The sequence below is a fragment of the Herpailurus yagouaroundi genome, unplaced genomic scaffold, assembly GCF_014898765.1.
Source record: "Herpailurus yagouaroundi ecotype Mexico unplaced genomic scaffold, PumYag 210, whole genome shotgun sequence".
NCBI classification, from domain to species: Eukaryota; Metazoa; Chordata; class Mammalia; order Carnivora; family Felidae; genus Herpailurus; species Herpailurus yagouaroundi.
The window spans coordinates 325502-346603 of NW_024412441.1; the positions used below are offsets into that span (position 1 = coordinate 325502).

Consider the following 21102-nt stretch of genomic DNA (forward strand, 5'->3'; position numbering starts at 1 on the left):
ACCCCTTCTCCACTTCCTCGCCAACATCTTTTGTGTCCTGAGTTATTAATTTTAGCCATTCTGACCTGTGTAAGGTGGCAACTCATTTCTGGTTTTGATTTGTATTTCCATGGTGATGAGCGATGTTGAGCATCTTTTCATGTATCTGTTTGCCATCTTGATGTCTTCTTTGGAAAATTGTCTATTCATGTCTCCTGCCCATTTCTTCACTGGATTATTTGTTTTTTGGGTGTTGAGTTTGGTTAGTTCTTTATAAATTTTGGATACTGACCCTTTATCCGATATGTTATTTGTAAACATCTTCTCCCATTCCATCAGTTGCCTTTTAGTTGTGTTGATTGGTTCTTTGGCTGTGCAGAAGCTTTTTATCTTGATGAGGTCCCAGTAGTTCATTTTTGCTTTTATTTCTCTTCGGGAGAGAGAGAATCTTAAGCAGGCTCCGTGCTGAACTTGGAGACTGATACAGGGTTGATCTCACAACTATGAGTTCATGACCTGAGCTGAAATCAAGAGTCAGACGCTTAACTGACTGAGCCCCCCAGGTGCCCCTAGATGGAAAAATTTTAACCTTTTACCATCAGTATAGCATTTAGTATGGAACTGACATAATGGTCTTTGATTAGAGTGGAGTCATATATTCTGTATTTTCAAATTTGTTTTTAATTTGTGTCCCTTGCCTTTGCTAAGGCTTAGTATTATAGCTTGTTGTTAGATAATTTGCTAGGATTTTTGTTTTTATGCTACTTGAACCATTATTAGAATAAAGTTCTAAGGTAAGCATATTTAGAAATGGTTTGGAATATCATGGAGACAAAAGAAAATAAATTATAATTTATTATATCTTAGATTGGGGTATCTACAGTAATAGCTTAAATGTTATAATCATTATGTGTGACTATAAAATGTATTTCCCATAGATGGATATTGACAAGAAGGAAGGATGGATTTTCTGTTAAAAGCTAAGATAGTTTATTAGAAAGCTAATTTATTTATTAAAATAATTTTTTAACGTTTATTTATTTTTGAGAGACAGAGAGGGACAGAGTGCAAGCAGGGGATGGACAGAGGGAGAGGGAGACACAGAATCTGAAGCAGGCTTCAGGCTCTGAGCTGTTAGCACAGGGCCCGATGCAGGGCTCAAACTAAAAAACTGTGACATCATGACCTGAGCCACCCAGGCACCCATAGAAAGCTAACTTCGTGCTATTGTATTTAGGTTGCTGTCATACAAAGAGGCATATAGTACCATGTAGTAAGATGAAATTACTTGGGTAGGTAGGTGATTCTCCCTAGAAAAAGGTTATGGTCTTTAGGATGATTTTATGTATATCTGTAAGAAATATATATAGGTTACTTACCTGATATGTGTGTAATCCTGTTTCTTAGTTTATTGTTTTCAGAATATATAAAATGTATGTAGTTTTAGCATCAGCAAAATACTAAATGCTCTTGTTTGTAATTAATTACAGTGACATGTATTTCACATATTCTTTATAGATTAATGTCATATTTATGTTTCTTTATAGATTAGAATATGGCTACATATCCCTGCTGTCATGCAGCACATTATCCCTTTTAGGACCTATGTTATTAGGTAAGTTTATAAAATCTTTTTCCCTTCATTACCAATGTGATATGTTTAAATAGTTTATAACATAGTGTAGATTTATATTGTTTTAAAGTCCCTTGTATTCACATCCTTTAGAGAAAATTGACAGTTTAGTGTATAATATTTTTAATGCTCATGTAGGCTTATATTTAATGTTTACACTTAAGCAATTTATGTTGGACCTTTTTTTTTCTTTTTTCAAAGATTTAAAAAATTTTAAGTATTATCTACACTCAGCATGGGACTTGAACTCAAAACCCTGAGCGAACCAGGCTCCCCTGGACCTTTTATTTTCTTATACATGAACATATAAGGAGTTTAACAATGGTTACATGGTATTCCACAGTATGCAGTCAACAAAGATACACGAAGTATTATGTTCTAGGCTTTGGGAATATAGCAGAGAAGAAAGGACTTCTCTTTTTGCAGTGTCTGTACCAAGTAAATAAGTAGATGGTAATAGTTCATCAGAAAGTCATGATAATTACAGAGTAAAGGAGGAGCAAAGGTGGATTGAGAATTCTAGAGGGTGGGTCACAATTTTAAACAGGGGTTTAAAGAAGGTGTCTTTGAGAAGATATGACATTTGAGCTTAAGTCCCAGCCTCAGAAGGAACCCTAAGAGGATGGAGAACAAAATGTATTGATTAGAGTTGGAGTGTGAACTTTTGGGAGTTCTAAGATTGTACTTCTTGGTAATATTTATTACTTCTTTCTACTTTTTTTATTTGCAAAAATTTGAGTACCTATTTTCCTTATATTCGAGTTTTTGGAGAAAGTATCAAAAAAAGAATCTGATAGTGATGAATCCTTTGTCAGATAATGTGATAGAGAGGAAATGTGAGGTCTTTCTGAAAGATGGCATTTGAAGATCATGAATCCGCTAATCAGGTGATATTTGGAAGAACATATTCCCGGTAGAAGGAACATAGGGAAGTTAGCTTTGAAGTTGGAAAGAATATGACATTCAAGAAAGTAGAAGCAGACTGGTGTGGAACATAGTGTGTAAGGGAGGAGTAGTTATGATAAGAGGTTGGATAAGCAAGGGCAGATTGTACAGGACCTTAAAGCTATTAAGAGTTTGGATTTAATTTTAACAATGGGAATCTATTGCTAAATCTAGGGTTTTAAGCAGGTGAGTCGTGATTATTTTTAAAAGATCACTTTGGCTTTTAAGTGGATCATAAATTATAAGTTGTTGGGGTAGAAGCTAGGAGACCAATTGAAAGGTTAATGCAGTAGTCTTGGAAATAAATGATGTTTATAAGGATTGTTTATGGTGATTTTGAAAATTGAATGGATGTAAGTGAAAATAAAATGGACAGGATTGGTGATTCTGGAATTTAAAGGGGTAAGCATCCTGGATGACACATAAACCTCCCTCCCTCAATTTCTCTTTTGTGCTGTGGGCATCATTCACTGAGATGTGAAGAACTGAGAGAACTTCAAGACTTAATTTCGAAATGCCTGTGGGACATTTAAGTGGCACTGGTGAACTGAGAGCATACATGTATAATTAAGAACAGTATTGTTAGAGAACAAACAGAGGGTTACAGGAGGGGTTGTGGGAGGAGGGATGGGCTAAATGGGTAAGGGTCATTAAGGAATCTACTCCTGAAATCATTGTTACACTATATGCTAACTAACTTGGATATAAATTAAAAACAACAATAGTATTGTTAATTAAGTTATCAGCGTAAAGACCTCAGTTATTCAATACCTCCTGGGAGTGAATGAGGTCATCTGGGGGAGAGAATCTAGAAAAGAATAGAAGTGTGTTGAGGTACCTGGTTGTTCCATTCGGTTAAGCATCTAAGTCTTGGTTTCAGCTCAGGTCATGATCTCACAGTTTGTGGGATCAAACCCCAAGTTGGGCTCCTTGCTGACAGTGCAGAGCCTGCTTGGGATTCTCTCTCTCTTTGTCTCTCTACCCGTTCCCCCACCCCCCCATTCTCTCTCTCTCTCTCTCTCTCCCTCCTTCTCAAAATAAATAAATAAACTTTAAAAAAAAGTGTGTGAGGATGGGGCCTTTGTATCAGTTTGCTTTTGCTGTGTAAGAAAACAACACCCGAATCTTAATGGCTTAAAGTAACAACCATTTATTATTTCTCACAGTTCTCAGGCTGAGTAGTTCTTTTGATCTGGTTTGACTTGGCTGGAACTACATGCTTTAAGAATATCACCTCACTTAAGTATTCTCTGGTTGCCCGCTGATTGTTGCTGGAAGTGGAGGGGAGTTCATATTCATCTTGCAGTTGGGGCATCGGCTGTGTGTCTTTCATCCAGCAGGCTAACCTGGGTTCCGTTTTTTTGGTGATGGAAAAGTTAGAGGTCAAGCACAGACTTTCCAAGCTTCTGTTTATGCCACATCTCTTAATGTTCCATTTATCAAAGCAACTTGCATTGCAAAGCTCGGATTCAAGAGAGAATGTAGATGAAATAGGGAGAATCTAGAGAAAGAAGGTGATACCTCTTTTATTTTTTTAATGTTTATTTAGAGAGAGTGTGAGGGAGGGAGTAGCAGAGAGAGGGAGAAAAAGGGAGAATCCCAAGGAGACTCTGTGTTGTCAGCACAGAGCCTGACATGGGGCTCGATTCCACAAACAGATCATGACCTGAGCTGAAACCAAGAGTCGGACGCTTAACTGACTGAGCCCCCCCAGGTCCCCTCAAATAGATGATACCTCTTGATAGGAAGGGTGGCAACATTGCATTGCAAAGGCCTCTGTGTAAAGTGATGGGAATAGTTGGGGCCATTTTGCAATCCATTACAAACCCCGAGGAGCACTAATGTTGAAAGTTGGATAGGGAAGGAAGAACCAGCAAATAGAATAGGTAGGACCTGAGGAAAACCAGTGGTTTGTGATATCTGGAAGCCAAATAAGAATAATGTTTAAAATGTACTTACTTTGAAGAATTTTGGCTGTGTGGGGAGTAAATATACAATTTTATATGAAAGTAGGTGAAATTTACTAAAATAGGACCTGTATACATGATAGATATGAAAGATTAATAAAGCTTTATCAGAGGTGCAGAATCCGATGTTAAATATCTTGGCTCTTGGCAGTTTCTGATTCAAGTTGGACTCTGTAAAGAACATGCTACTTCAGGTCACAGTCTTTGAAGCAGCACTTAGAAATAATTTAAATTGGGAATGTTAATCTCAGGATGCCAGGTTCTACTTTATTAAACATTTTAGAGGTATGGAACAAAGGAATATTACTGAATTTTTGAAGGGTCTTTAGGAATATTTTACAGGTTTTTATGTATGTTTTATTTTGAATCACTTAAGGTATTTATGCAAGCTCTCTGATCAGGAGTTAAGACAGAGTGCGGCTCGCAACATGGCTGACTTAATGTGGAGCACAGTGAAAGAACCATTGGATACAACATTATGCTTTGATAAAGAAAGTTTAGATCTTGCATTTAAGTACTTTATGTCACCAACTCTGACTATGAGGTTGGCTGGACTAAGTCAGATAACGGTAAGCTATATTTGTTCATTTTGGGCCATTTTTTATTTGCCTTTTGCACTTCACCATCATCATCATTATCCCTACTATTTGTGGAGCACTTATATGAGGCGTTGTGCTTGTTATTTTACATAGATTACTTTGTATGGTCTATATAAATAATTTTAGTATTTTCCCTATTTTAAGTATGATGAAACTGAAGCTTAGAATTACAAGGATTTATACTTTAGGTCATCTTTCTTTTCTTTCTTTCTTTCCTTTCTTTTTTTTCTTTCATTTTCCACGCAAAAGCCAGAGATAATTAGGCTACAGACCATATTTGATTAACAGAGATTTTGTTTGAATTGGACGGTAGCAAATAATGTTGTAAATAGAGAGAAATATATATTATTGTCTTGAGGATGAGATGGGGAGGAAGACCTGATACCATGAGTCTGTATTCTTGCATAATAACAATTTGCTAGAGCTCAGTAGTTAGCTGAATCCTTTAGAGTGACTATGCTTTTTCAGATTTACCAAGGTTTCCATGAGCTTTACTCCTTTGTATTTCCTGCCTGTTTTATTCTGAAGTAACCACATTTACCCATGTATTAGGCTTTGTAAATGTAGAAAATACTTATTGACATTTTTTCTAAATTAAATCTTAAATGTATTTATTGAGGGAGCCTTCCTGACATTTTATGTCTGTAGTGACATATTACTTGCTGCCTAGCATTAGATTTTTTAAATTTTTCCCCTATTTAGTTTTGTTCTCTCATTTTCTCTCATGTACTTAGTGGAATAAAGCACGAGTATTACTTGTAGAATGAAATTTTTTACTATTTTAATATGATAAAGGAAATAACCAGATTAATTAGTGTGTGTGAGAATCTTATGTTTTATAATTTTGATTTGATTTTTGACTGATTTATATATAACCATGTTTCTTGGCAGTTGGTAACATACTAGAAAAATTTTGTAAAAAAAACTTTAAATTTCTTTTCTTTAATTATAGAATCAACTTCATACCTTCAATGATGTATGCAATAATGAATCCTTGGTATCAGACACAGAAACGTAAGTAGGAACGTCAGTTTATATATAAGTATATTAACTTATTGTGCAGCTGCTTATATGGTATATATAATTGTGACTTTATTAGTTTGGAAGTGTTTGGTAGGAATTCTTTGCCTTGTGACTTGATTAATAAGTTTTCAGAACAATATATTGAAACAATTCTCTTTTTTAAAAGGATATACCAACACATAGTTTTAGTGGCACAAAATGCAAAGGTGTACTATTTATAAAGGAAAATTCAGTAATAAAGAATATGGGGGGGCACCTGGTCGGTTAAGCATCTGACTCTTGATTTTGGCTCAGGTCATGTTCTTACAGTTGTGACATTGAGCCCCACATTGGGCTCTGTGCTGACAGTGTGGACCCTGCTTGGGATTCTTTCTCTCCTTCTCTCTCTCCCTCTCCCCTGCTCATGGTTGGTCTCTCTCTCAAAATAAATAAATAAACATTAAAAAAAGTAGAATATGGTACTGATAGTTTTCAGAAAGCACACTTGATGCAGATAAAGAAAAGACCTCATTCAACACATTTTATGAGGAAAAACCAAGTTAATGATGCTCATGTGTGAAAAGAAGTAGTTGTTATAGCTTAGTGCTTTTCAGTATCTTAGAAATATTTATTTATTCCAATATCCCATTTAGGTGTTTGTCCGGAATACAAATCCATTTTAAAATCTCAATTGAGTGGTAATATCTTTTGCTTGAAAATACCTGTATAGTTTTTTGTTTGTTTTTGTTTTTTTAATGTTTGTTTATTTTTGAGAGAGGGAGAGAGAGAGAGAAGGGCAGAGAGGGAAACACAGAATCTGAAGCAGGCTTCAGGCTCTGAGCTGCCAACACAGAGCCCAGTGCAGGGCTTGAACTTAGAAACTATGAGATCGTGACCTGAGCTGAAGTCGGACCAACTGAGCCTGCCAGGTATCCTGACCTGTATAGTTTTAAGGTGTTAGAAAAGTCATAATTATATGAATGACTTATATTTTTGCTTTACTAAGTAAGTAACTTTTATGCATTGATTTTAGTTCTTCCCTATGGAATTAACCTCAGTTGAACCGAACCCTTCGTGAATTTGAAAACCAGAGATGATGTCTGTTGACTCTTTTTCTTCTCCAGGCTAAAGAGTTCTTATTCTTCCAACATGATAGGGTGTTTAGATTTATTACCAGACCACTCTCCCATCTCTGGCAACGTTCTTTGTCAGTGATTTCCTTAAAATAATGTTGCCCAGAATAGGTCATAGCTGTATAAACTCTGGGTCATACTAGGAGTACTATTTCCCACTGTCAGGATATTACATAGATTATATCCAGTAGTAAAACTACACCTTTGGATTTTAACCCCTTAGTTTGCCCTTCTCCCACCTCTCTACTCCATAAGACAGACTAGGAGAATGTTAAATTTGCTGAGGCAGTAATCACCCCCACTCTGCAAAAAAAAAAAAAAAAAATCCTAAAATCATCAGTGCAGTAACTTCACATGTCCATACAAGCTAGATCCTTATGTTGCTAAAACAGTGCATAGAGAATAAGGAGTTCCATTAAAAAAAGTATAAGGAATATGTGTCCTAAAGGCATGATTAAGAAAAGAGGGAGGAGAGTCAAAATTTTGATTAATAGTAGGTAGAAATAGTTAAAATTGGGAAGAGAAGGGTTCTTACAATGTGGGAAAATTGGAACAAATAGAGAAAAGGTGATAAATACTGTTGCAGCCTATGAATTGTGTCTCTCTTTTTTAGCAGATTTATTAAGGTATAGATACTGTACCTATCATAAAATTCACCTGTATTTACAGTGAATTTTAGGAGATTGGCAGGGCTGTGTAAAAATCATCACAGTCCAATTTTAGAACATTTCTATCACTTTAGAAAAACCCCTTTTACCAATTTGTAATCAATTCCTAGTCTTATTCTTAGCCTCACTAATATACTTTTGTCTTTTTTTAATTTTAATTTTTTTTTTAAGTTTATTAATTTATTTTGAGAGAGATACTCAGAAAGCACGATGGGTTAAAGGGAGAGAGAGAATTCCAAGCATACTCTGCACTGTCAGTGCCAAGCCAGATGCGGGCTCGAACTCATGAACTGTGAGAACATGATCTGAGTGTAAATCAAGAGGACCAAATTAAAAAAAAAAAGCACCGAGAGATCATTGTAGTACCAAATGAGATCCATGTCTGTTTTTCCATAGGGAGTAGGGTTGAGGAAAGGATACTACTGGTCTATGGTGGCATTTTTACATGAGGGAAAAAAATCTCTCTTGCATGGCCCATATTGAAGTGGGAGCTTCCAAACAAATTTTAGTTCTGTGAAGTATCTGAGTTCTTCATATGGATTGTAGAACATCTTGTATACCTAGATCATATAAGATTTGTGTTTAATCAAGCCTACTGTCTTCCATCAAAATCAGATGGCAAGTCACATTATTGTACTGAGTCATGCTTCTAAAGAGAATCCACTTTAGGATACACTTGATACTAATGATACGTTCTTACCAATTAAAGTGGTGGGTGACAGTAATTTAAAAAAGGATTCAAGGGTTCAGTATTAGCTGGTTTAGTCTGGCTTTATAGATTGTAACTGCCATAGAGAGTAACAAGAATTGGCTGTATTGTTTGTTTTCTTCTCCCTTTATTTCTGTTGCTTTTTATTTCATGTATTTTGGGAGTTGTGGTTTTTTTTGTGTGTGTTTGTTTTTAGTCCCATATATGTTTATAATTGTTATGTTCCTGATAATTTCATTCTTTTATCATTATAAAAAGACCCATATATAAAGCTATTTTTGGCTTAGAGGTCCTGGGTGGCTTAGCTGGTTAAGTGTCCAACTTTGGCTCAGGTCATGGTGTCATGATTCATGGGCTCAAGCCCTACTTCAGAGCCTCTGTCTGTCTCCCTCTGCCCCTTCTCGCTTACTCTCTCAAAAATAAATAAACATTAAAAAGCAATCCCCACATTTTTTGGCTTAATGTTTATTTTGTCTGAGTTATTGTAGCCACTGCCACTTTGTTTTCATGGTATATCTTTTTCCATGCTTTTAACTTTCAATTTGTTTTTTTGTTTGTTTGTTTTTTTTTAAGAGCGAGAGGGAGCAAGAGCACAAGTGAGGGAGAGGGGCAGAGGGAGAGAAAGAGAATCTTAAGTAGGCTCCATGCTTAGCACAGAGCTCAACCTGGGCCTCCATCACATGACCCTGGGATCATGACTGGGGCTAAAATCTGGAGTTGGACTCTCAACTGATGAGCCACCCAGGTGCTCCTGTTTGTGTTTTTGGATCTAAAGTATTTATCTCAGCATATAGTTGGATTTAACTCTCCCCTCCCCAAATATAATCCCATAATCCCTGTTCCCCGCCCCCTTAAAGTAGTCTCTGTGCCCATTGTGGGGCTTGAACTCTCGACCCTGAGATCATGTTTTATGATCAGTTGCATGTTCTACCCACTGAGCCAGCCAGGTGCTCTAATCTCTGCCTTTTGATTGTAGTATTTAATCCACTTACTCTTAATATCATTGTGTAGTTGGATTTACTCCTGTTTTGCTGTTGGTTTTATGTATGCCTTCTGTTTTGATTTTGTTTCTCCTTTATTGCCTTTATTCTTGTATACCATTTTAATCCATTGATTTTTTTTTTTTTTTAATACTTCAAAACTTACTTTTTTAGTGGCTACATTATGGGTTATAGTATGCATATTAGTTACTGTCTCCTTCCAATTAGTAATAATGGAATTTTAGTAAAATATGGAAACATTGTTCCAGTATAGGTCTGTTCCTTTGTTTCTGGTAAGTTAGCTGTTAATCTTACTGTGGTTCCTTTGTACACATATGTTTCATTTTCTTTTGCTGATTTCAAGATTTTGCTCTTTATCTTTGGCTTTTTTTTTTTTTAATTTTTTTTTCAACATTTTTTATTTATTTTTGGGACGGAGAGAGACAGAGCATGAACGGGGGAGGGGCAGAGAGAGAGGGAGACACAGAATCGGAAACAGGCTCCAGGCTCTGAGCCATCAGCCCAGAGCCTGACACGGGGCTCGAACTCACGGACCGCGAGATCGTGACCTGTCTGAAGTCGGACGCTTAACCGACTGCGCCACCCAGGCGCCCCAACATATATTTATTTTTGAGAGACACAGACATAGCGTGACTAGAGGAGGAGCAGAGAGAGAGGGAGACACAGAATCTGAAGCAGGCCCCAGGCTCCGAGCTGTCAGCACAGAGCCTGATGTGGGGCTCGAACTCACGAACTGTGAGATCATGACATGAGCCAAAGTTTGATGCTTAACCAACTGAGCCACCCAGGCGCCCTTTCTTTTTGTTTTTAAATGTTGCTTTAAATTTTATTTTGAGAGAATGTGAGTGTGGGAGAGGCAGAGAGAGAGAGGGAGACAGAAGATCTGAAGTGGGCTCCACACTGACAACAGCAAGCCTGATGTGCGTCTTGAACTCATCAATCGTGAAACCGTGACCTGAGACAAAGTCAGACACTCAACCAACTGAGCCACCCAGGCACCCCACTACTTTTTTCATTAAATGTTCTGTAATAGCCATTTAAAAAGGTTTTTGAAGAAATAGGCAATCTGAAGAAGCCTGTATCAAAGAAATTGAATGAAAAATTACTGACTTTCCAAAACAAAGCACCAGGCCCAGATGTCGTCACTGGTGAATTCTTCCAAATATTAAAAGAAGAAATTTAAGGGGTGCCTGGGTTGCTCAGTTCGTTAAGTGTCATACTTCAGCTCAGGTCATGATTTTGTGGTCTGTGAGTTCAAGCCCCATGTTGGGCTCTGTGCTAACAGTTCAGAGCCTAGAGCCTGCTTCGGATTCTGTGTCTCCCTCTCCTTCAGCCTCTACCCCACTCATGTTCTGTCTCTCTTTCTCTCAAAAATAAACATTAAAAAAATTAAAAAAAAAAAGATAAGAAATTTAAGGAAGAAATTACCCTAGGGGCGACTTGGTAGCTCAGTTGGTTAAGCATCTGAATCTTGTTTTCTGCTCAGGTCATGATCTCATGGTTGTGAGTTTGAGCTCCTCATTGGGCTCTGTGCTAGGTGTGGAGCCTGCTTGAGATTGTCTCTCTCCCTCTCCTTTTGCCCCTCCTCAGCTTATATGCCTGTGTGCATGCACTCTCTCTCAAAAAAAAAAAAAACAAAAACAAAAAAAAAAAAACACCCTCCCCCAATACCAAAACCAAAGACATGTAAAAACTACGGACCAGTATTTCTCATGAACATAAATGTAGAAATCTTCATAAAATATTAGCAAATCAAGTCCATCAATGTACGAAAAGAATTACATGCTGCAACCAAGTGAGTTATACCCCAGGTATGCAAATCTGGTTCATTTCATGTAATCTGTCACATCAACAGGCTAAAAGAAAAATCACATGATCATATGTATATATAAAGAAAAAGTATTTGACCAAATTGAATACTTAAGATAAAACTCTCAGTAAACTAGGAGTAGAGAACTTCCTCAGCTTGGTAAAGAACATTTACAGAAAAGCTACAGGTAACTTTGTATTAATAGTGAGAAACACAAAGCTTTCCACTGAAATCAGGAAAAAGGAAAGTCTGTTCTCTTACCACTGTCTTTCAACACTCTACTCAAAAGGCCTACCTAGCGTAGTAAGGCAAGGAAAGAGAATAAAATGTATATAGATTGGGAAGGAAGAAATTGGTCTTTGATTGGTGATGACATGATCTTCTATCTAGAAAATCTGGAAGAATTGACACTTGTGGAACCTAATGAGTGAGCAAAGGTACAGCAAGGTTGCAGGATACAAAGTTAATAAAGAAAACTCAGTTGCTTTTCTATGTATCAGTACTGAACACATGAGATTTGAAATTTAAAATATAATTTCATTTACATTAGCACAACATATGAAATACTTAGATATAGATCCTGTTCATATTTTATTAGATTTATGTGAGGAAAATTACAAAACTCCGACAAAAGATACCAAAGAACTAAATAAATGGAGAGATACTCCATGTTTATGAATAGAACATGTAAAATCGTAAAGATAACAGTTCTTCCCAACTTGATCTATAGATTCAGTATAACCTCAGTCAAATCCCAGCAGGTTATTTTGTGGATATCAACAAAATGACTCTAAAGTTTATATAGAGAGACAAAATACCCATAATTGCTAAGACAATATTGAAAAGAACAAAGTTGGCAGACTGATGATACCCACCCTCAAGACTTTAAAATTGCAGTCACGACAGTGTGGTACTAGTGACAAATAGATGAATGGAACAGAATAGAGAGCTCAGAAATAGACCATATAAATATGGTCCATTGACAGAGGAGCAAAGGCAGTACCATGGAGCAAAAATAGTCTTTCCAACAAATGGCACTGAAACAATTGGACAACTATGTACAAAAGAAAGAATCCAGACACAGACCACATACACTACTCAAAAATTAACTTAAAATGTGTCACACACATAAACATAAAATACAAAATTATGAAATTTTGTATTTTATAAAATCTTCTAGAATATAGGAGAAAACCTAGATGACTTTGAGTATGGCAGTGACCTTTTGGATATAACACCGTGATCCAACAAAGAAAGAATTGGCAAGGTGGAGTTTATTAAAATTAAAAACTTGTGCTCTGTGGAAGATAATGTAAAGAGAATAAGAAGACAGCCACAAGCTGGAAAAAAAATTTGCAAAAGACATGTCTGATAAAGGACTGCTATCCAAAATATTCAGAGAATCTTGAAATTTAACAGTAAGTACCTTGGGCACTTTGACTAAAAAATATACCAAAGATTTTATCACCCTTCAAGCCTAAATCAGAAGATACAGAAATGACAAATATGCACACGAAAAGATGCCCTATATCCTCTTTCATGAGGGAAATGCAAATTAAACTATCAGTGAGATTCTACTGCACATCTCTTAGAACAGTCAAAATTTAGAATCCTGATAACACCAAATGCTGACAAGGTTTTGGAGCAACAAGAACTCTCATCTATTGCTGGTAGGAGTACACTCCACTTTGGCAGGCAGTTTGGTAGTTTCTTACAAAATTCAACATACTCTTAACCATTTATCTAGCAGTTGTGTTTTCTGATATTGACCCAGAGGAGTTGAAAACTTAGGTCTATGCAAAAACCCGCATAGGTGTTTATATTAGCTTTATTCATAATTGTTGAACTAGAATAAACCAATGGGATATTGCTAAATGAAAAAAATGGTGAGTGAAAGAGGCCAGATTAAAAAAAAATTACTTAATGTATCTTTTTTTACACATAAAATTCCAGAAATGAAAACTATAATAAAGCAGAGTATGGGGAGTGTGATTGTGGGGGCTGGAGAAGGGGCAGATGACAGAGGGGAATAAAGAATGTTTTTGGGTTAGTGTGTGTGTTTATCATCTTGATGGTGGTGATGAATTCATAAAATATACTTAAGCTTAAATTCGTGAAACTGTATACTTTAAATGTCTTCAGAGGCACCTGGGTGGCTCAGTCGGTTAGGCGGCCGACTTCAGCTCAGGTCGTGATCTCGTGGTCCATGAGATCGAGCCCCGTGTCGGGCTCTGTGCTGACAGCTCAGAGCCTGGAGCCTGTTTCGGATTCTGTGTCTCACTGTCTCTCTGACCCTCCCCCGTTCATGCTCTGTCTCTCTCTGTCTCAAAAATAAATAAATGTTAAAAAAAAAAAAAAGTAAATGTCTTCAGTGTATTATATGTCATGTATATCTCAAAGGTGTACAAGACAATTAACTGGTAAACTCTCATACTACCTTATTTGTAGAACTAATATAATAGGTTAACTTCTATTTTAAAGGAGACTTGATGGGTCTTCTTAAAAAATGAGGGGTGCCTGGGTGGCTCAGTCAGTTAAGCCTCTGACTGTTGATTTCAGCTCCAGTCGTGATCTCCCAGTTCTGAGATTGAGCCCCATGTTGGGGCTCTGTGCTGAGCATGGAGCCTGCTTGGGATTCTCTCTCCCTGTTTCTCTCTCTACTCCCCTTCTGCCCCTCTCCCCTGCTCATATATGTGCACACGTGCTCTCTCTCTCTCTAAGCAAACAAACGTTAAAAAAAATCAAGAGTAATCTGGAACTGTTATAAAATGTTCATGGTTTGCAATGAGATTTTGGTAAATATAGTTTATTCTGAATGATCAATTGATATATTTAAGGAACAATAATCTTTATTAATATCAGGCAGGAGACTTTTAGTTTGGCTTTTAGATAATTTTTTTTTTCCTTTTACCCTTTGGGAAACCTGTTTTCCTGATGTTACCTTACTGTAGGGGGCATATTGGGAAACCTTCTCTGAATGCTTGGGTGCCTACTATGGAAATTAAAAAGTAGAAGTCAAGTCTTTGAGTAAGAAAATAAATTGCTTATTGTTATGCTTGGTATTTCCACTTGTATAACTGGTGTGAACTGTTATCTTTTCAGGTTTGTTTTGCTTGTTTATAAATTCAGGCAGTATTACCATTTCTTTTATTTATTCTTTGTAGTACTCTAACCAGTTAATTGTATATAATCATTTCTTTATAATTTGTATGTGCACAGAGTTAGGTTTGTGGGTGCCTTGCTGGCTCAGACAGTGGAGCATGTGACTCTTGATCTCAGGGTCATGAGTTCAAGCCCCACACTGGCATGGAGCCAAAAACAACAACAACAACAACAAAAACAACAACAACAAAACTCACTTTTAAAAAAAATTAGGCGTTCAACTGAATCTGCATTTTAGACTTGGGAAAGAATGATATTAATAATTTTTTAATGCACTAACTATTTTGATTATTTGACTTTAGGTCCATTGCAAAAGAACTTGCAGACTGGCTAATAAGCAACAATGTGGTAGAGCATATATTTGGACCAAATTTACATATTGAGGTTTGTGGACAATTACATGACTTCTCTGCTCTAGTAAAAGAAGAATACTTTAGAAAATTGACTATAATAAGTTTCTTTCCCCCCCCCCCCAGATTATCAAACAGTGCCAAGTGATTTTGAACTTCTTGGCAGCAGAAGGGAGACTGAGTACTCAGCATATTGATTGCATATGGGCTGCAGCACAGGTAATATTAACAACTCATATTCATTAAGTGCTTCTTAATTATTTGTTCTAAGTGTTTTATTCCCCTAAGAGGTAAGTTCTGTTATCCCCATTTTATAGCTAAAGAAACAGAGACATAGTGAAAGTTGGTCATGGAATCTATGGAGTCTGGCTTCAGAATCTATGTCTGACTATATTATAGGGAGAATTGAAGGAAGTGAGAGTCATTTGGAGGGTCTTCATGAAACCATCTTGGTTTATTAAGAGATATTTGCCTATTTGTTGATACAGTAAACCCTTCTGTATGTTGTATTCATAGTTTTCTATTATACTGTTTTAATTCAGTTATTTGAATAGGCATATATCAGCATGGCTCAAAATCCAAAAAATAAACAGTAAAGTGTATGTTATATCTCAACCCTTCCCCCCACTCCTGTCCCTACATTCTAGGCATGCAGTTCTTATCTTCTCAGGTGCATCAGAGATTTTCTGTGTAAATAGCTAATTGTAAGCTTTTCTTTTTTTTTGCCCCCTTTATTACACATGTTGCATGCTAAATGGACTTGGCTTTTTTCACTTAATTTATCCTGAAGATTATTGCATATCAATATATAAAACCATTTTTAAAAGAGGGCATAGTGTTTAAATATATACATGTATGGTAATTTATTTAACTAGTTCCCCGTTCATAGGCATTATTTTTTCCCATTCTTTTCTATTATAAACAATGCTAAAATCAGTAAGTTCTAACATACTCATTTCATTCATGTGTAAAATTATTTGTAGGATAAATCTTTTAAGTAGAATTTTTAGGTGAAAGCATCTCTGTGGTTTACTTGTGGTATATAATGGTGTGATAAAGCCTCTTTTCCCTCATCTTCCTCAATATGTTGTGTCCTTACACTTGATGTTTGCTAAACAGATGGGTGAAAAGTGGTATCATTGCTATTTTAAATTTGCATTTAGTTTATATGAAGCACATTTCAAGTCTTGTGTTTAAGAGCCACTTTTGTTTCCTTTACTGGGAATGTCCGTTGATATTCTTTGCCATGTAGTAGTGGTTTTCTTGTTCTTTTTTTGTAGGAGACTTTTATATATTAGTGACATTGGACTTGTGTCTATGTTAAGAGTTATAACTGTATTCTACTTTGATATTTTTTGCTTTGGTTAAGGTGGTTTTTGCTGTTCAGATTCACATTTGTGGTTTTCAAACTTGTGGTTTAATTTTTTTATTGCTTGTGGATTTTTTTTCTTATGGTTTGAAATGCCTTTTCTACTCTGAGGTTATAAGAAAATTCTCCTTTAGTTCCTTTCTGTACATTTTCTGTTTCAGTTTTATATTTTAGTCTTTGAGTTGGAATTTTTCTTGGTTCAAGGTGTCCTGCATCTTAACTTATTACCCCATTTTTTTGTTACGTAGTTGTCTCCTTTCCACTTGTTCAGCAATTCTTTTATTCCTTACTGAACTGAGATACCACTTTTATTTTGACTGTTTTTATTTCTGGAGTCTGTAGACTGACCAGTAGTATATGTAGTCATGATCAGTATACCATGGATTAGTAAATTGAAGGCTTTCAGGCCAGCCACTTCATTTTGTAAATAAAGTTTTTTTGCACCATAAGCTTGTTGATTCTTGTGCATATTGCCTGTTGCTACTTCCATATTGTAGTGGTAGAGTACAGTACTTGTAGCAGAGACCTTATCACTTGCAATCTTGAACTGTTGACTCTCTGGTCCTTCAAGAAAACATTTGCTGATCCTGGGTTTATACTAATGTCTTACCCTTTTTTTCCCCCTGGTAATATTCATGTCTGGCAGGGCTGGTTCTTTTTATATATTTTTTCATGTAAATTTTAGCATTCTTATTTAAAAATATTGGCATATTAATTGTAATAATGATTAATTTGAAAAGAATCGAAATGGTCTTCCTACTCAGAGCTTGCACTCTTCGTTCTCTTTTGTATCATTCAAAAATTTAAAGTTATTTGTATATAAGTTTTATTTCACGTTAAGCTTATTTTTAGGAATTTAAGTTGTATTTATTGCTATTATAATAGCCATTTCTCCCATTATACTTACTTTTGTTCATTATATTTCTCTTCCTTCTATTAGATTTGATGATTACTGCACATATTCATAAACTTTTTGTATAAAGATTTTCAAATTTTTGATAATTGTGTGCCTTGAGACCTTAATTCTTAGATTGGTTGTGGTAATTTTTTAATACTTTTTTTTTTACTTCCCATATTTAATAATGTATATTTATATATTACTGTCATTTTAGTAAATTAATGAAGCACTTTCCATTTCAGAATAAAGGGAACTTTTCTTTCATAATTTTCTGAAAATGTTATTCATTTTAATAGACATAAAATTTTTATTTTGTTCACATCAAGAGTAGGAAAATATGAGAACAATGATATATTAAGTAATACAGATTAAGTAGCTAGGAATAGTGGAGTATTATTCTTTATTGAAACTGAAGCTTATCAAATTGATAATTGAAAATGTCATCTGTTCATGTTTTAGCATTCTTCCCTAGCAAGAATTTGAAGTAACCTGGGAAGGGAATAATTAAAAATTGTGGCATAATTTGTGATACAGTTTGAAAACTTAAGATATTTATAAAAGATTAACATAAAATAAGTGTCTCCTAAGGGTTATTTTAATTGGGTGTTTCTGTGTTTGTTACTGCTTTATTTTTGAATCTACAAATTTAGAATGATCAGAAATTTTTACGTTTTGAGATTTTAACATTTGAGCACTAAATATAATGAATTTTAAAGTGTCTAGGGTTGGTTAGTTTCATACAGTCTTACCTGAGTTTTTTTCATTCCATCTAGAGTAAGTTTTTGACGTTACTTTGTCCACCTCAGAGACAGACAGGCGCGCGCGCGCACACACACACACACACACACACACACACACACACACACACACACTTCACCCATACTAATTGGATTGGCTGCTGCTCTTTTCATTGTTTGTATTATAACTTTTGTACCGGAATCCAAGAAGAAAATAGACACAGGTGACAAATGGATTGAAATAGGTAGAAAAGTATTTGCAAATATTTGAAAAATGCTTATCTTTGTAATTAAATACAAGTTCAAATAATGTAATAGAATTTTCATGTATTGGGTAATTCCCATTATGTTTAATAATGCACTGTATTGACCAGAGTATTGTATAACTTATGGCAAGCAATACAGAGTTCTATTTCTGGTAATTTATTTTGTAAATACAAGTACATTAAGATGTTTGTTGCAGCATTGACTGTGGTAGCACATGAGGAATGTCTGTCACTGTAGGACTACTTAGATAAGTTGTGGGAAATTCATATAATAGAATGCTGTGTAGCTGTGAGAAGGACTGAAATAGTTGAGTTTTGCTCAAGTGGAATAGTATGTAAGAAATAGTTTTACTAAATACTGTGTAGGTAATCGATCTTTTATTGAGAGAAGATTTCAAGTACACCTTGTATTCTCCCAGTGTGTATTTAAACAATTGTAAAAAGAGGATCCATATATACATATATGTACATATACTTCTTACTTGTAAATGCCTGGAACTTTTTGTAAAAAATACACAAGAAATTTTAATAGGTTTGCTTTTAGGGAAGTTGCCTGGGGTAGATGGGAAACTTCCTTCTTACTGTCTATGCTTATGTAAACTTTGAAACTTTTCCATGTATATTATCAGGTTTTCAGTAAATACAAAGACTAGTATATAAAGTTAAAGCAAGTATTTTGGCATTTAAATCACGCTCTCTACCATTTAAAGCTACTATTCTGATTTGGCTTAGTTAACCTCTCTATATTTCCCTCTACACACCCTTCCACTATGAAATGTTTTAGTCAAGGGACATCAAAAAAACCCTTGAGAATCTTAGCACTCCATTGGAATTTATTGTTAAATGCTTTCCATATTTGAAGAATGTTTGCATACATGTATGCAACTTATTGATATAATAATTTTATTTTAAAATGGAGCTGATTTTTGTGAATAGATTTTCATGTCAATGACAAAAGTCAGATTCTGTATGATTTAGGACTGAAATATCATTGAGATATGCATTATGCACATAATTGTCATTAGATTTTCAAAAGGATTAGTGATGACCAATTTTATTTTTTTATTTTAATTTTTTTTAAAGTTTATTTTGAGAGAGAGTGTGCACGCGCACACATGTGAATAGGGGAGGGGCAGAAAGAGAGTGGGAGAGAGGATTCCAAACAGGCTCTGCACTGTCAACATGGAACTTGATGCAGGGCTCAGACTCATGAACTCCAAGATCCTGACCTGAGATTAAGAGTTGGTTACTTAATCAACCGAGCCACCCAGGAGCCCTGTTGTGATGACTAATTTTAGAAATGCTGATCTTTATTCGAATGGTTATTAGTTTCTGCATGTGTACTTGTATGCACATTTGGATTACTGCTTTATGAGACATTGCATGCAACTACTAGCATGTGAGGTTATGACTATACTTGAGTAATGTGGGCACTGAAATTTCCTTCTGTGTTACATATTATAATTTGAATTCTGTTCCTTCCTGCCTTTTTAGAAACTCTTAACATGAGCTCTGTTCTTTTTTTATGTTGTTGGATATCTTCACATATGACTTTGTTATCCATTCATATTTAAGAAAGTTGTCTAGGTAAATGGTCTAGATAGTCTTGGATGTTGTGAAATATTTTTTCAGTAGAACTGTCTCAAATGGGTCTCCTGCTTTGTGACATTTTTTAGGGTGGCAATGGTAAAACAACTTGAACTTTCCTCATTTGAGTCACTAGTTTTACTGCTTGTGGGATTTCTAAAAAAATTTTTTTTTCAACGATTATTCATTTTTGAGAGACAGAAACAGGGAGTGAGTGGGGGAGGAGCAGAGAGAGAGAGGGAGACACTGAATCTGAAGCAGGCTCCAGGCTCTGAGCTGTCAGCACAAAGCCTGATGTGGGACTCAAACCCCACGAACCATGAGATCCTGAGCTGAAGTTGGATGTTTAACCAACTGAACCACCCTGGCACTCCTCTGCTTGTGGAATTTCTAAGAGAGAGTGAAAGGGGATACTGGTATCTGCTTAAAAGCTATGGCTTTATATAATTTTTACTCAGGGAAGAGCCTTGGTGGATGGCTGCTTGTATTTTTCTGACCCATTGATGGCTGACAAAATTATTCTTCAAGAATATTCATTGAAATCCTGTGTTTTTATCTTCATACCTCTTGGTGTCCATCTGAGTCCAGTATCTTTCCCATTTACATTGGGAAGGTTAACTTAGCTCCTTTACAGCTCACTCACAAATTACTCTGAGCTACACCTTTCTCAGTCTGTACATTTTAAAATGTATTCCCTTCATTTTATTCAGAAGTTTGTTGAAATTTAGTATCTGTTATTAGCTCTCATTTTCTTTGTGGGTGTGTTTCTTTTCATTCTAAAATACAGTGATGATAGATTCTCTTCTGTAGAAGATGAGGGAATCTCATCATTTTTCTTTTCTCATTTTCTGCTTTCCAGTTTTTGCTATGTGTTATGTATAGTTTATCAAATCATTTGTTTTAAATTTTATAACCATAATTTGTACAGTTGTTTATTGCTAAGTTTGTATTTAGGTTATAACTCAGAAAAATTTTTCCCCTCATTTCTCTTTTTCTCATTCCAAAATTAATGAGTATTTATTCTTACGGTCTTCACAGATTAGCTTTTTGTTTTCCCTAAAGAGGAATCCTGATGTTCTGTTCTGGGTTACTACACGCTTGAGATGTCTGTTTTCTTTGTACTCATGTTTGAATGTAAGATACTAAGATTTCCCTCAGAGCTTTGTAATAGAGGTGAATAGTAGTTCATTGTTTCCTCAATGAACAGCTTTTATGTTTTATTTTATTTTGTTTTATTTTTTGCTTTTTTTGGTAATATTTTATGAAGATAGGTAGGTATATCCCATC

At 35.5% G+C, this 21102-nt stretch overlaps 1 protein-coding gene across 2 annotated transcripts in view; it reads left to right on the forward strand.

Annotated features, from left to right (window-relative positions):
- The window catches only part of USP34 (ubiquitin specific peptidase 34), a 250839-nt gene that overhangs the window by 78961 nt on the left and 150776 nt on the right, over positions 1-21102 (forward strand). For both annotated transcript variants that reach the window (XM_040453637.1, XM_040453636.1), the window contains exons 6-10: positions 1527-1594; positions 4901-5093; positions 6076-6137; positions 14911-14992; positions 15085-15177. In XM_040453637.1, the coding sequence (XP_040309571.1) occupies positions 1527-1594; positions 4901-5093; positions 6076-6137; positions 14911-14992; positions 15085-15177 (498 nt within the window). The remainder of the gene's footprint in view (positions 1-1526; positions 1595-4900; positions 5094-6075; positions 6138-14910; positions 14993-15084; positions 15178-21102) is intronic.